The sequence below is a fragment of the Glycine max genome, chromosome 2 (assembly GCF_000004515.6).
Source record: "Glycine max cultivar Williams 82 chromosome 2, Glycine_max_v4.0, whole genome shotgun sequence".
Classification (NCBI taxonomy): domain Eukaryota; kingdom Viridiplantae; phylum Streptophyta; class Magnoliopsida; order Fabales; family Fabaceae; genus Glycine; species Glycine max.
In genome coordinates, this window is record NC_016089.4 from 41,090,330 (window position 1) to 41,104,704 (window position 14,375).

The following is a 14,375-nucleotide window of genomic DNA, read 5'->3' on the forward strand; positions in this document are numbered from 1 at the left end:
CTACTCATAATAGTGCCTCGACTTGTGGTTGGAATCGATGAGGACACCACTTTCAATTCAATGTTTTATTGCTTCCGGGAATTGCTCATTTGTCATTCTTTGCAAACACACGATATTCATACCTTATAATTTTCTTCAAACAAATTAAGAAACGATGATGCGCTTTAAAATTAATATAATACATATCTTGATCATTTTTTAAGGTGATATTTTGATCATAAATAAATACTAGTATAATACATATATGAATAACATGAAAAGTTTTTTATTATTACCCTATAAATTTAATAGCATTATTGGTAATGGTGAAAACAAGTTCATTGGAGTTGGACCACGTGAAAGATGCCTCCTGCAAGAAGTTTTTGGCTCTAATATTTAAACAAATGCTATCTAGTATAAATGCATCTTTAATAAAATTTAATAAAAAAAAAAATCTATTGTTAAATCTTTTACGAGCTTTCTAAAGAGAATGATTAACAACATCCAAGTATTAGAAGACATTTTTTCACATATGAGATATATAATGAACAAATAAAAAGAAATACAATGAATCTTACAGTATTTTCCAAAGCCAAATCAGATTCCATAAAATCAAGACAAATGTCATAAGGGAAAAAAATATAATATATTCAAAATAAACAAGAACATAGAAAAGCAGCGGGACCTGCGAATTGGGAATAAGGTGGGTCCAGGATAGAAATAAAAAGGTGCGACGAAAGAAACAATATTGATCCCTAATGCCAATAGCAAAATAACAATGCCAATAGTAAAAAACACGGTGCTGACCTTAGCTTATGGGTTCCATCGCATGTGAATATCTCCCACATTTGATCAACACAATTAGTTGAGACATTTAATAAACAAAAAATAGTATTAAAGTCGACGCATCACCCATTACCGCATTGTTCCATGCTTTGAGCAACTTGCATCATCAGCGTCTTCTCTTTTTCTCAGTTTCTCCTTTTTTTTTAAAGGTGCTGCAAGCATACGTGTGATTTTCTGGCACAAGAAGGAAAAAGAAAAAAAAAAACAACGTGGAATCGCAACGAGATAAGGTGAAACACCAACGTTGTGAGGTGTGAACAAAGTGGGCTCTGTTATCAATATCATCGTAATCTCTTTCTCTGTTCACGCAAAACTTGTTTTTCCTTTTTACTTGTTCCTGTTTTGTGGGAGTGGTCTTACCTATTCGGGTGAGTTTTCTTTATGTTGTTTTCATCCTGTTGCTAATATAACGCCGTCAAGATTTTATTTTTTTTTGTCCCTTTTTCGCAATTTTCCTAACATATTGGAACGAATTGGAAGTACGGCGTTTTATCTGGACTTAACAAGTTCTGCTTTTGTTGCATGTTGCATGTCTGTCACATTTGTTGGGAGATTAAAACGATGCACTGTTTTATCTCAATCTTCTCACTAAGTTCCGGAATTACACTTTCTCCGGCTTCAATTTTCGTACAAGTGAAAGACCTTTTAAATCTAGCATCATGATTTCATTTTCGTAATTTAGTTTTGGTTTCTTTGTTTCTGAGAAATTATTGTGATTTATTAGTGTCTTTGATTTCATCGATTTCTTGAAATTTTTTCATTTATAATTCTTGGTGAATGTCAAAGCTCAAAGGCCTTATTGATCGCATGTCAAGATTGTTGTTTTTTCTTTTTATTTAATTTTGGTTTCTCTGTTATTGAGGAATCTTTATGATTCAAAATTGAGTGATTAGCGTCTCTGATTTCAGGGGTAATTGAAACTTTTTAGTGGGGTTTATTGGTCTGAAGCTTGTTGGAGTTGGGAGTAGTTGAAGATGAGAAACGTGCTTCGTTCTCTGCGACATTTGCGACCAGCCTTTCAGAGGCAAGATTGTGTATTGATCAGTGTTAATGTTGCAGAAGAACCTCCATGTCACATTGGAAAGAGCTGTCATATCCATAGTTCAGCTTTCAGAGTTGTTGATCATGCTGAGACCAACTTTAAAAACCATTTGTTTACAACAACCACGAAACCTCTCTCAAATGATGCTGCAAAACTCACAAATAGAGGTTCTCACCTTTTTTCGCTCGCAGTGTGCTAGATTCAGGAGGGTTCGAAACTTCATTCTCTTATGTCTATTTGTTTTGCAATTTGTTGGTTTCGGTTACAGAAACAAGCAAAGCTGGGCCTCTTGTTGAGTATGAACGAAGAATTGATAATGGTGAACTTGTTGAAGGCGATGCTTGCCAGGTAGAGTGTCTACACTTCATTTTAATGCCTAATTTCATTGATGAAATGGATTTTACTAGCTTGTTTTATTGGTAAAAATGTTGTTAAATATTATTTTAATTATTTTTCATGGCACTTAATTGGTCATTGTTCCACTTAATCTTCTTTTCCTCTGTTTAAGCATTTTTTCTTTTCTTTTGAAACAGGTAGACACTCTGACAGAACTTCAGAGACTGTATGATGAGCTTGTTGAGTCTGCTGACACCTGCCAATTGGACCGCAACTCTGAAAAACCTGTAAGGTATGCTTTTCTTCCTTCCAGTATCTCTCCTGCTTCGTGCTGATATGTCTGCTTAAATCTTGAAGCCTATTATTCACGTCTTGTTTGGTTTCTGAATTTAATTTGGCTTTTGGTTTTGCAGGAGTGGGTGGCTGTGGTCTCGTCTCTTGTCACATCCTTCTTACTCACCTGTAAAAGGTTTATATCTTTATGGAGGAGTGGGTACCGGTAAAACTATGCTGATGGACCTGTTTTTTGATCAATTGTGAGTTTGAAATGAATTTCTTTTCCATTGATTTTTGTTTTCTCACTTGCTGTTGTCTTATACCATTTAGTTGTCATACCTTTTCAACTCTCAATATAGGAAGAATATGAAGCATTTTTAGAATATGCTATGGAAGTGTGTTATTATGAGGATTTATACTCTGACTGTCTTCACTGGCTATATCTTATCAGGCCTTCTAATTGGAGGAAAAAGAGGATTCATTTTCATGACTTTATGTTGAATGTGCATAGCATGTTACAAGTAAGTTTACCAAACCTGTTATATTTTTTTTTTCCTTTTCTTTTTGTTAGATAAAAGAGGACGATCTATGTATTTCTAATACATGTTAAACTGCAGCTTGCCCAATATAGTTACGGCTGATAATAAATCTAAGTAAGCTAATATCGAATTGCATTGTGACTATCTTGTTAGTCGAAAATCATTATATACCGTAGGGGACAGATCCAATAATTATGTATGTTTTTGAAGGATGAATTTGTTTATAATCAAGCGATATAAAAGGGGTCTTATGCTTTTAGCATTAATTGTTTGTTAGCAGTTTCCAGAATGATGTTATCTTGTATGCTTAATTGGCCAACAGAATAAGAGGAAGCCTAACTCAGATTTCCTGTTGTGTATCCTTGTAGAAGCATAAGGGGTTGTCAGATCCACTTGATGTGGTTGCAGGGGAGATTTCTGATGATGCAATTTTATTATGTCTTGACGAATTTATGGTAAAGTTTTAGTATAACATTATTTCTTTTGATAATATATCATGCATATTTTATTTGATGATCTTGAGATTTGTTATTTGTTTTTTCTATAGGTAACAGATGTAGCAGATGCATTGGTACTAAATCGCTTGTTTAGACATTTGTTCAACAAAGGCATTGTAAGTGATATAACTGATTAGTAGCCTCTCTAAACAATAATTATGGAATTGTTGCCTAATTAATTTCAAATTTTCATTTTCTTCATTGTGCTTGGATACAAGTATAGATTCTAGTGGCCACATCAAATCGTGCACCAGATAACCTATATGAGGGTGGATTGCAGAGGGATCTCTTTCTACCCTTCATTGCAGCATTGAAGGTACAGTTCTAGATGTTTCCTTAGTTGGAAGAAATGTTAGATTAGCTTCAAGTCTCTACTGTTAAATAATTTCGTTACTGAATGTTGATGCCCTCTGCTTTCTGGAATGTTTTCATCTGTGTTCTGTAGAAGAAAGTAAAGACTCCAGGATGCATTTTTATTTTTCTTAATGCTCTTTGTAATTTCCTAATATAGTATATTCCTGTAGGAAAGGTGTGTTGTACATGAGATTGGTTCATCAGTTGACTACCGCAAAATGGCATCGGTATGACATAAAAAATCTTATATTTGTAAATGCGCTAATATCAAATTGTTAGTTTTATAATTTTATTTTCTGCAAATTTGGACTGCAGGGTGAGCAAGGATTCTATTTGGTTGGCACTGATTTATCTGGCTTTCTTAAGCAGAAGTTTCAACAGTTGATTGGAGAAGGAACAGCTACCCCCCAAGAAGTAGAAGTAGTAATGGGAAGGACACTGCATGTATGTGTTAAATCTGATCTGACACAGACACATATTGAGCATACAATCACTATTATTATCAATTTAAAGTTGTGTTCATTTTCTTTATCAGGTTCCATTGGGAGCTAACGGATGTGCCTATTTTCCTTTTGAGGAACTTTGTGAGAGACCTGTTGGGGCTGCAGACTATTTTGGGCTATTCAGTAAGACATTTTTGAGTGAATTTTCTCATGCATTCATGTATACGGCATACATACATCTTTTATGTCTATCCTAAAGACAAAGGATACAGTTCTGTTGTTTGCTGGGAATTGCATATGGGGATGATAAAAGTAACTAAGTTTTGAATGTGATAAAAGTCAGATAATGATTTCATTTTTCTGTAAACTTCGTTTATTCTCATTGTGGTAGTTTTTTAAATATTTGATATTTATCATACTTTTACCCAACTGCTAATGTATATAAGATCTATAAATCAATGTTCACAGAATGTCTTTTTTGTTTTCACAGGGAAGTTTCATACGCTAGCCTTGGATGGCATTCCAATTTTTGGGCTTCACAATAAATCAGCTGCACATAGGTTTGTCACTTTAGTTGATGTAAGTCCCTTGCCATTCTAAATGGGTTGCCCATGTTTAAACTTTGTCTGTGAGTTTCATTAACATATTTTATCAAAACCTTTGTATTTTAATATTATTTTCTGCTCAAGGAATGGCCTAGCGATGAGCCAGCCCCTTGCTTGTCGCCTCTGCTACTATACAAAGATGAATGCTAGAAGCACATTTTAAAAGTTAGCGACCCACTCTTTTTTATTGAGTGTATTTTATGGGGGTGCCACTAAATTATGTATTGGAAGTGTATCAAGTATGTTGCTATCTATTATGCAAATTGTTTGCTATATGTATAACTTAGTGAGTTTTTTCTTGATCTGACTGAGTTTGTTACCTTGCTTCTTCCTATTTATAAATATGCCTAAGGATGTTGAGTTTTGACTAGAAAAACTGAAGAATAAAATTTTGCATATGTTTCCAAAAACATCCAACAGCCAAAAAAATTTATGATTGAAAGTTTCATACCTGAAGTTGAAATTTTATAGATTTTCTAAGAACTTGAAGCTTAGGCCACTGTGATGAGATGTTGAAATGAATAATCATATGCTTTTTGTATTATCCTCTGCATTTGTTTTTCCTACAGTGAGAGAAGAATAAGTATGATGCTTTGTTTCACTGTGATTACAGGTGATGTATGAGAACAAAGCCAGACTATTATGTACTGCTGAAGGGAGCCCTCAAGATCTCTTTGAAAAAATATTAACAATATCTGAGGCTAAAAATATGGCACCCCGAACCTCTTCAAGATCGAGGAAAAATGATGATTCTAACCTTTGCGTGGACAATGAATTGGGGTTTGCAAAAGACCGCACCATTAGTAGGTACGATATATCTGCATACAAAACAACTAATGTAATAAATTTTTGTAACTATTTTGATTTGGTGTTGCCTGATCAACTGATGCAAGTTGGAATCTCTCATCTTAATATTATTTATATGACCATCTAAGATCAGGAACCAACTCTAGAGATTGAGGTACTGGCAATGCAATTAAAATTGCTCCCTCAGTTGTTTTTCATTTTGTGTAATAGAGAATGCTTAGAGAATTGGATAATTATTTGATGTGCAATACTCGGAGAAAACAGCCACTTGATTCATTGAAAACAATTCTTTGTATCTTTTGTCTTAGAATTTAGAAAGATTCCAACATTAAATCTTTTACCTAAATCTGAGATGTACATCCAATGGCTGGAATCTTATATCAAGGTGTTGGTAGACAAGGGTCACCATTTATGGTAGTGTAACTGGCAGAGTGAGAAGGGGGTGTGCCTGAAATGACACTCCCGCATCTGAGTTTCAGAATCTGGTGTATGAGTGTGTAGAATTGAAAGTGCATTTGCCTGGAGAGTAGCCTCTATATAAGGTGGTATGGTGTCAGTAGCTAAGAGGCCTCTAGTGGCTCAGTTACATAGGTTGCACGCACAGCTTTGTGGGGGTAATGTCTCCATCATTATGGCAGATTAATAGGGGTCGAGCAGGTTTTGGCATTGGTCGGGTAACTGGGCCAGGTTAACAAGCTTAAAACATATTCTGTTTTGGCATTTCTAAGAACTAAAAAGCAATAATAGCAAGGAAAAATAATTTACAAGATACCTAGAGAGAACCACCATTATTCCTATATGTAAATGTATATATTTGTTGCAATTACTGATTATGACATAAATTTGATGCAGACTGACAGAGATTAACAGCAAGGAATACTTACAGCACCATGCTGCCATGTTAGCAGAAAAGAAAGAAAGAGTGGATCAGAATGCCGTTGAAGCTTGAAGAAAGGATCCAAAACCTCGTATCACAGTTCGGTTGCTATTGTTGTAGCACAGAGTGAAAGTGGGGTAAAATGAGTAATTATTGTGAACAACCAAAAATTTCAAATAAAAAACCATCCATCGGCAGAGCATTAGATTTGGCTCAATTTGGCTCCTATTGTTGTACCATAGAGTGAAAGTGGGGCAAAATGAATAATATTGTGAACAACCAAAATTTCAAACAAAAAAACATCCATCTTCAGAGCATTAGATTTGACACCAGCTCAGGGAGAGATGTGTTAGATAGCATCAAATATTTATTAGTGTTTGCAAAAATATTGTATAATTGATTTGATGTAATGCAAAAATTCAAACAATTTAAATAGAATGTAGGTCTTTTAACTGCATTTATTGTTGATAAATGTTTTGCAAGACTTGATCATTACATTCAGAGTCCTGATAAATATATTCCTCTCGCCAAATTAGTCTTGACACATGCTAGATGGAACCTTAGATTAAGTGCTGATGAAAGGTGCCTAGACCAGCACATACATATGCCCTTGTTTTGGTCAGATTTAGCCTGAATTTTGATGGACCTAAGAATATATTCTCTTTTTTCTTCATTGGTTTTATATATTAGAGTTTAGCAATGGAGCTCTAATAATGGTAAAAGGGGTAGAAAAACTATGTTTTGCAACAATAAGCAAAGATGCAATTTCTGTGAGATGACAATTTTACTATATTATGACATATTTTGTCTTCAACATACGAATGAAAATGGCACGACTAAATTGAGCAAAAGAAGACTTCTTAATGGGCAAAGTGCCAAATAATTTGAGTTTTGTGAGCATTGTATTTTTGGCAAGAAGAAATGAGTCAAATTCATTGAAAGGTTTCATAATACTTCGGGAATATTTGACTGATTGCACTTTAATCTTTGGGAACCATCTAATAGAAGCCCTAGATATATGTTGACTGTCATTGATGAATTTTCCATGAGTTTGGGCAGTTTTCTTGAAGAAGAAAAAGGATGACATTTTTGCTACCTTCAAGGAGTGGAGATCATGATTGAGAAGCAAAGATGAAGGCAAATAAAACACCTATAAACTAATAATGATTTAGAGTTTTGTTCTACGAAGTTTGATGTTTTATGCAAGGTCGAAGGAATTATTAACAACACACAAGTTGCCATAGTCCACAGTGAAATGATGTTGCAGAACGAATGAATAGAACTATAGTGGAGAAAGTTCGTTACATGCTCTTTCTAATGTTGGTTTGTCAAAGTCTTTTTGGACTAAAGCAGATTCAACACTTATTTTCTCATTAATTGATCAACCTCATCTGTCATTGATAAAAAAGACTCTTATTAAGGTAAAGATTTTTTTGTTGTCCTATGCTTATGTTGATAATTATAGGGGGTGTTCTCGGATCGGTTTTGGTCAAATTCAAGATCCAACCCAACTAAATTTGATCGGTTTGGTTTTTATAATTTTTTTTTAAACTAAACCCAACTCAAACCATTCATGAACGGTTTGATTCGGTTTAAATCAAAAGGTTACCAATTTAAATTTGATTTTTTTTTCTTAGAACTATTATTTTATATTATAATTCATCCAAATATTCAATACAATTAACACAATAGTATGAAATGTCTGAAAGTAATAAAATTGATTCATTTAATATCATTAACATAATATTCTAAAATAGACTAATACAAATTAAAATAAAATATTCTTCAACGAAATTTACTATAATAGTTTGAATCATAATTATTTCCAACAAATTAATTTATTGTAATAAGTTTTGTTGCAACCAAATTTGTGACAACTAGATTTGTTTCAATCAAATTTGCTAAAATAAATAAATAAAATATGATCAATTAATATTTAAAACCAAATCAAATAACTTTAAAAAATTTGATGAGTTCGATTTTGATCGGATCTATAAATCTAAACTCGTGACTCAACCCGTAAATGCACCATGAAAGAAAAGTACAAAAATGATGCTATACATTCAATTGTATGTATAGACCGAGTTCTTTTTTTTTTATTCATACAAATTAAATTATCATACCATGAAATTTACCATAATTGAGTTAGACTCTTTTAGAATTTATATAAACAAGTGAAATGAAAGATAAATAAATATATATTAACAATATAACCAATATTTCAGCCGGGATCGGTGTTTATTATATACCTATAATTATTGTTTATAATAAATAAACATTTTTAATATATTATTATATTTATATTGATAATAAATAATTTAAATTATGATATAAAATTATTTTTAAATTAAATTGAATAAAAATGAAAAAATAAAATATGAAAATAAGGAAGTTTGATATAATTAAGAAAAATATTTTATAATTAATTATAAAATAATGTGTAAAATACATCTTTCAATAAAGAAAAATAAAAATTAATAAGAATTTTAATTAAGAAAATCTAAAAAAAAAATGAGAACTTCACTTTTCAAATTAAAAACTTCAATTTCATAATTAAAAAAATTATAATTTATATTTTATGATTTATAATATAAAATAAAATTACGTACTGCAAAGTGAGGCCATGCTTACATGATGATGATAAAATTAATAAATTAAATGATCGATTATCTCACAAGAAAAAGAATATAAATATATATATATAAAGGGTGAAAGAAAATTTCATAGAGTTGACATCTATCCCCAATTGGATAAGTGTTAATCAAAACCTTTTCCTGTACAGTTTTAAAAGACTGCGAAATTTGGAAAATTTATACTATTTATTGTGTAGTAGATTTTCTTTATATCCTTTTTATACATATTTTTCTATTTATATTTCTCTTTTCATACACATTATTATTTTAGCATACTTTATTAACTTTTATTATTATTTTACAAAATTATAATATATATATATATATATAGTTATTTTATAATAAATTTAAATATTTTCTTGGTAAACATAAAGATATTTTTATTATGAAATATATTAATAATTACATATATTATGCACTAATTTAATCTTTCTATAGTATTGAAAATGACAAGTAATAAGAGGGATTATTCAACATGAAGTAATAAGGAATAGCATGGCTTTACTATTTAATATTTTGCTGATTTAATCATTGGACTTTTCTGTTTTTTTTTTAAAAAAGAATCATTTCGACTTTTCTGATGTTATAAAAGTAAAGATACTGTGGGTATAAATATCGGGAAAAATACTTCTATGAAGCACACGGGAAGAGAATGATCCCGACTACTCTGCTTTAGTCCAGAGCAAGAAAAATCCACCTATATGAAGCCCGTGGAATCTATCTTTTTAAAGTTCAACAATAGTTTCAGTCCACTTATTTTGATGGTTAGACATAGTTGAACAAATTTGATTATGGTGAGATCAAATCTCTCTTTTTAAAGTTGAAAAATAGTTTCAGTCCACTTATTTGAATGAGACAACTAATGATGGTTAGACATAGTCGAACAAATTTGATTATGTTCAAATCTCCTAGTAAAATTCACTATACGCTGCTTCATGCACAGCTTCAATTTCTCTGTTTTTTGTTGGTCCGTACATCTAGCAGCTGTTATTATACCTCTACCACCTATTACTCCCATTCATGCCAGTGACCAAAAGAACAGAAAACCCACACCAACAAACCAAATAAACCCCACCTATCCCTATCCCTATCCCATTGACAAGGAGATCCATACTGGGAGATTTATTTAGTATTCTTCCTTCTCGATACTATCTCTGATGCCCAGGCTTTGCCAGTTTCAGTTTGGAACTTCCCTGCAAAAGGATACAATTTTCTCCAATAAATTATCAAATCATAAAAAGAAGATAATTGATAATTCGTAAACAAATGGGAAAAAAAATTATGGATCAAAAAACAAGTGAAAAATTCTCCAATACATGATCAAATAATTCCAGGCACCTCTTCGGTGCTCAACTTTTACCAACTGAAAAAAATATTTAGAAGATCAAATCCATAGGATCAAACCCCAAATCAAGTACGAACTTTGAAAGCTATATTTTGAAATGTCATGTGACATTCCATCTCATGTTAGCAACCAGGTACTGCTGATTACTGAGGATTATTCATGTTGTTCCACACATACAAAATAAGGGGCAGGTAAAAAAATCATTAATGTGGAATTTCTTTTTGTTAACAAACACGATATCCAGCCTCCATCATTCAATTTCAGAACACAAACTAATAAATCACACTTTGAAGAAAATCATACCAGCAGTTGACTGGAAAAATTCATCTAGATCCTTCCCCTGCTCTGCAAAGTCACGGGAGAACAAATTTCAGAAGATCTAAGCCATATGGATAATTACACTGAAACAAATCTACAAACGAAAATGACAATCACCAAAATACCCACTCATTCCAATGCTTGTAGCTTATTAGTATAGATTTTAAACTCTAAATGCATCATTTACGGGAATTTGAAACACTTAATGACATTGTACTTAGGTAATTTTTGTTAATAATCTTCACTAGGAGGATGCATCCTGCATTCTGCAACATACCACACCTCACTTTTACAAAATTAGATTATTACAACTGAGTGGTCAAAATCAATATTTGTCATATGATATAAGTATACAGCAGAGGAGACAAACCTAGTGCAAGAGACATATAAGGCAGTTATTTTTGCCATTCTATCAAAAAGGCACAACATGACATAAAATTACTGATTACAGAGACATCTGTAAAAATATGAATGCACAGTTTAGTAGTTGTTTATCCTCATCATCCTTATTGTAATATAATTTATCAGTTGTCACTAACCATACCCTATACACAAAAAATTCCATAAAATTCCTAGCTTGAATATTAGACATAATAGTCAACTTGTTGCCAAAGATGTTAAAACTTATCAGTTATCACAACCTCTGACCCTCCACCCACCTTGTCTTAATTATAGAGACCGCCCATCCAATCCAGGAAGACCAAGGTGCCAAAAGTTTAACATGCTTTAAATTTAACATCACTTGCATAAATTCCTTAACAATCAAATATTGTAATATGTTTTGTTTGAAGAATTGACAAACAATTCAACAAGGACTGTATATGATCATAATAAAATGAGAAGATATGAAGAAAAATAAAATTTGAAAATTTCTCTCACCATCTTCATATTCCAAAGCTTGGAGTATCATCTCCACCTGTATAGAACAAAATTTAAAGAATCAAAATACAGGCCAAAATGTTACATAATAGTTGTAAATGAATCAAAAATCATCTGCCTGACAGAATATTAACAAAAAATGAGCTACTTATTATTTTTGTTTATTCCTTTTAACCATAAGCCAAATACACAAAGGCAAAAATGCAATTTATCCCAACCCCTTAGGGAAAAACAAAAGTATTTTACATAATTAGATTTAAATTAAAAATGATGGTGAAAAGATTCGGAGCAAAGGAAAACAATAGCTGAACAGCATCTTCACACCATAGCATCTTCTCCCGTTTAATGAAACAGATAAACTAATCTGTATAAACCGATATACAGTTCTTAAAAAAGCTGAAATAGACAAGGAAATATATCGCTAAAATCCAAAACAAAAGTCCATAATTCATGAATCACCATACCTTATTATTATCAGTCAAAAACCCAAGGCTCGCTCACTTGGTTGGGACAGTGCAAGTTCTCGGGAGGAGGTTCAATACTCCCTCCCAATGGAAAAGCCCTTTCCCATTACCCAAGTTTCTCTCCCTCACTCTCTGCCCCCCAACCCACCCACCCAGCCCCCAGTGGGGACCTCTTGATCTGTTAGGCACCATTACCAATGTAGTGAAGGGGCCTCCCTAGGCCATAGCAGGGCATTGTACCAAACACACGCACAAGTCAAAAGGTATGGCCACAAACCTTGTCAAGGTCCTTGACAAATTTAGCTTCTGGAGAAGAATTTGCTTCATACTCCATCCACAACTCAGCTATTTCCTTTGCTTCAATATGACAATTCAATTAAAAAACAAGAGATGTGAGTTTTTGTTATTATCTCATTAACAAACCCATGTACAGAGTGAAAAAAAGTACCTGTAGATCCTCCTCCGAGTACTTTACACATATGATCTAGTGCTTCCTGTTCTCGTTGATTCTTTTCTGCTTTCGAAACTCCATCCAATGGAGTTATGTCCCCAACAATTGCTATTAAAGAAAGCACCAAAGTGCACAAATGAAATTGTAGATCAGAACTTTCACATGAGAGCATGAGATATATGATGATATTATAATACTCTGGTATTAAAGCTCCTAATAACTTGAAAACCCAAAATCTGCTTCAATAATAAAACCAAAATAGGGGATACAAAAGCATTGTAAATTTGCATGCATCAAATCGACAGCTGGCATTAAGTAATTCAAATTCACTCATTGTGAACTTCTAGTCTTTTAGGCATTCATAACTAGTCTATTTTCAAAATTCAAACCTAAACTGGCCATTGTACTCACTCGGTCTCATCCATTGTTTCGGTTTATTTACATTTCACCAAATTATTACTTTCCAGCTGAATTCAGCCAAACCTGTCCACTATATTATATCATTATTCATAAACAATACTTTAGGCATGCAGAACCACTTTTACCAGGCACAGACAAATAACACAAAGCAAACAGCATATTAGCATACCTTCTGCAATGTCATGAACAATAGCCATTTTAATGCACCTGAAAAATAAAAAACAAGTTTCAGAAAACCTACCTCCCATCCTAATGTTAACAGGTGCATTGCAAAAAGAAATAGTCATTAATAAAACATATATACAGCTGATTCAAAAGGAAGGTGGATTAACTTGTTTCGGTCTACACCAGGGACATCTGACGCAATCAGAGCCATCAAACTCATTCGATACATATGATCGGCTATAGATTCAGGATTCTTAACATCTTTTCGTACCCAACCTGTTCTCTTTGTTGCCTGTCTCAGATACCAAACAGAATTCAAACAAGTTACAGCACTACAAATTAAAAGCAGGAAGAAGAAAAAAAACGAAACAGCACAAGTGCAATCGAGCTTTTATCAGTGTGACACAACGCCAGTCAAATAAAACTGTGTTTCATTCTCAAATCAAGCTTGGGTTAACACGCACTGACAATTTTAGCAATCAAAATTAAACAGCCGTTATTATCTCTTTAACTTCTGCGGCATTTCTGAGAAACGAATAAGTACATAACTTCAAAATACAAAGCTGGTTTACGAAGAAGCACCTTGAGGCGGTGGCAGATTGAGAGGAAATCAATGGCAGAGGAAGCAGAAGGAGCGCCGTCGCGAACCGCCGCGGAAGAAGGTGAAGCGGCCATGCAAGAAACCCTAGTGAAAGTCGCTGTGGAAGGTGCAACGGGTTTGAATTTAAGGAAGGCGGCAGAAAGAAAAGGAACAGGCGCACGGGATAGAAGAGTGAATCGCATTAATTCCTTTGGATTTTGTGGAAACTTCAAACTTAGAACAGTATGCTAGTAGTAAAATAATGTACTACTAGGTTAGTGAGTAGAGACCTAAGTCTGTGCTTGGCATCTCAAGAAACAGGGCTAGGATAAGGTCACTTGTCAAATGTAATTAATTGTATTTGTAAATGGTTTTGTTGGATACGCATTTATGAGTGTCGAAAAATCTTCCTTTCTCACACAGTTATACCAAAGAAAATAGTACTAATGTTTACTTGTTTCAAATCCAACCTCATTTGCTTGATAATAAATAAATAACCTTATTCTGCTCGTATAAGGA

The 14,375-nt window shown here is 33.0% G+C and overlaps 2 protein-coding genes across 6 annotated transcripts; one reads left to right on the plus strand and one right to left on the minus strand.

Annotated features, from left to right (window-relative positions):
• Positions 1–822: 822 nt before the first annotated feature.
• Positions 823–7,058, plus strand: LOC100798266 (AFG1-like ATPase family protein). Of its 5 annotated transcripts, none has more exons than XM_003518184.5 (15): positions 823–1,458; positions 1,734–2,034; positions 2,136–2,215; positions 2,401–2,495; positions 2,617–2,739; positions 2,931–3,000; positions 3,387–3,473; positions 3,566–3,631; positions 3,739–3,831; positions 4,040–4,096; positions 4,185–4,313; positions 4,405–4,495; positions 4,803–4,891; positions 5,531–5,724; positions 6,577–7,058. In XM_003518184.5, the coding sequence occupies exons 2-15, from the start codon at positions 1,800–1,802 to the stop codon at positions 6,671–6,673; spliced, it is 1,506 nt and encodes a 501-aa protein (XP_003518232.1). In that variant the 5' UTR covers positions 823–1,458; positions 1,734–1,799; the 3' UTR covers positions 6,674–7,058. The 5 variants fall into 5 exon arrangements, with proteins under 5 accessions (XP_003518232.1, XP_006575334.1, XP_006575332.1 ...); XM_006575271.4 differs by having other exon boundaries at positions 823–1,193; XM_006575269.4 differs by having other exon boundaries at positions 823–1,111.
• A 3,052-nt stretch (positions 7,059–10,110) lies between these two features.
• On the minus strand, positions 10,111–14,195 carry LOC100798792 (5'-deoxynucleotidase HDDC2). The gene is made up of 8 exons (XM_003518185.5): positions 13,859–14,195; positions 13,444–13,568; positions 13,281–13,318; positions 12,689–12,799; positions 12,518–12,597; positions 11,777–11,813; positions 10,883–10,924; positions 10,111–10,427 (listed from the first exon to the last, which is right to left on the minus strand). The coding sequence occupies exons 1-8, from the start codon at positions 14,057–14,059 to the stop codon at positions 10,357–10,359; spliced, it is 705 nt and encodes a 234-aa protein (XP_003518233.2). The 5' UTR covers positions 14,060–14,195; the 3' UTR covers positions 10,111–10,356.
• Positions 14,196–14,375: the final 180 nt, after the last annotated feature.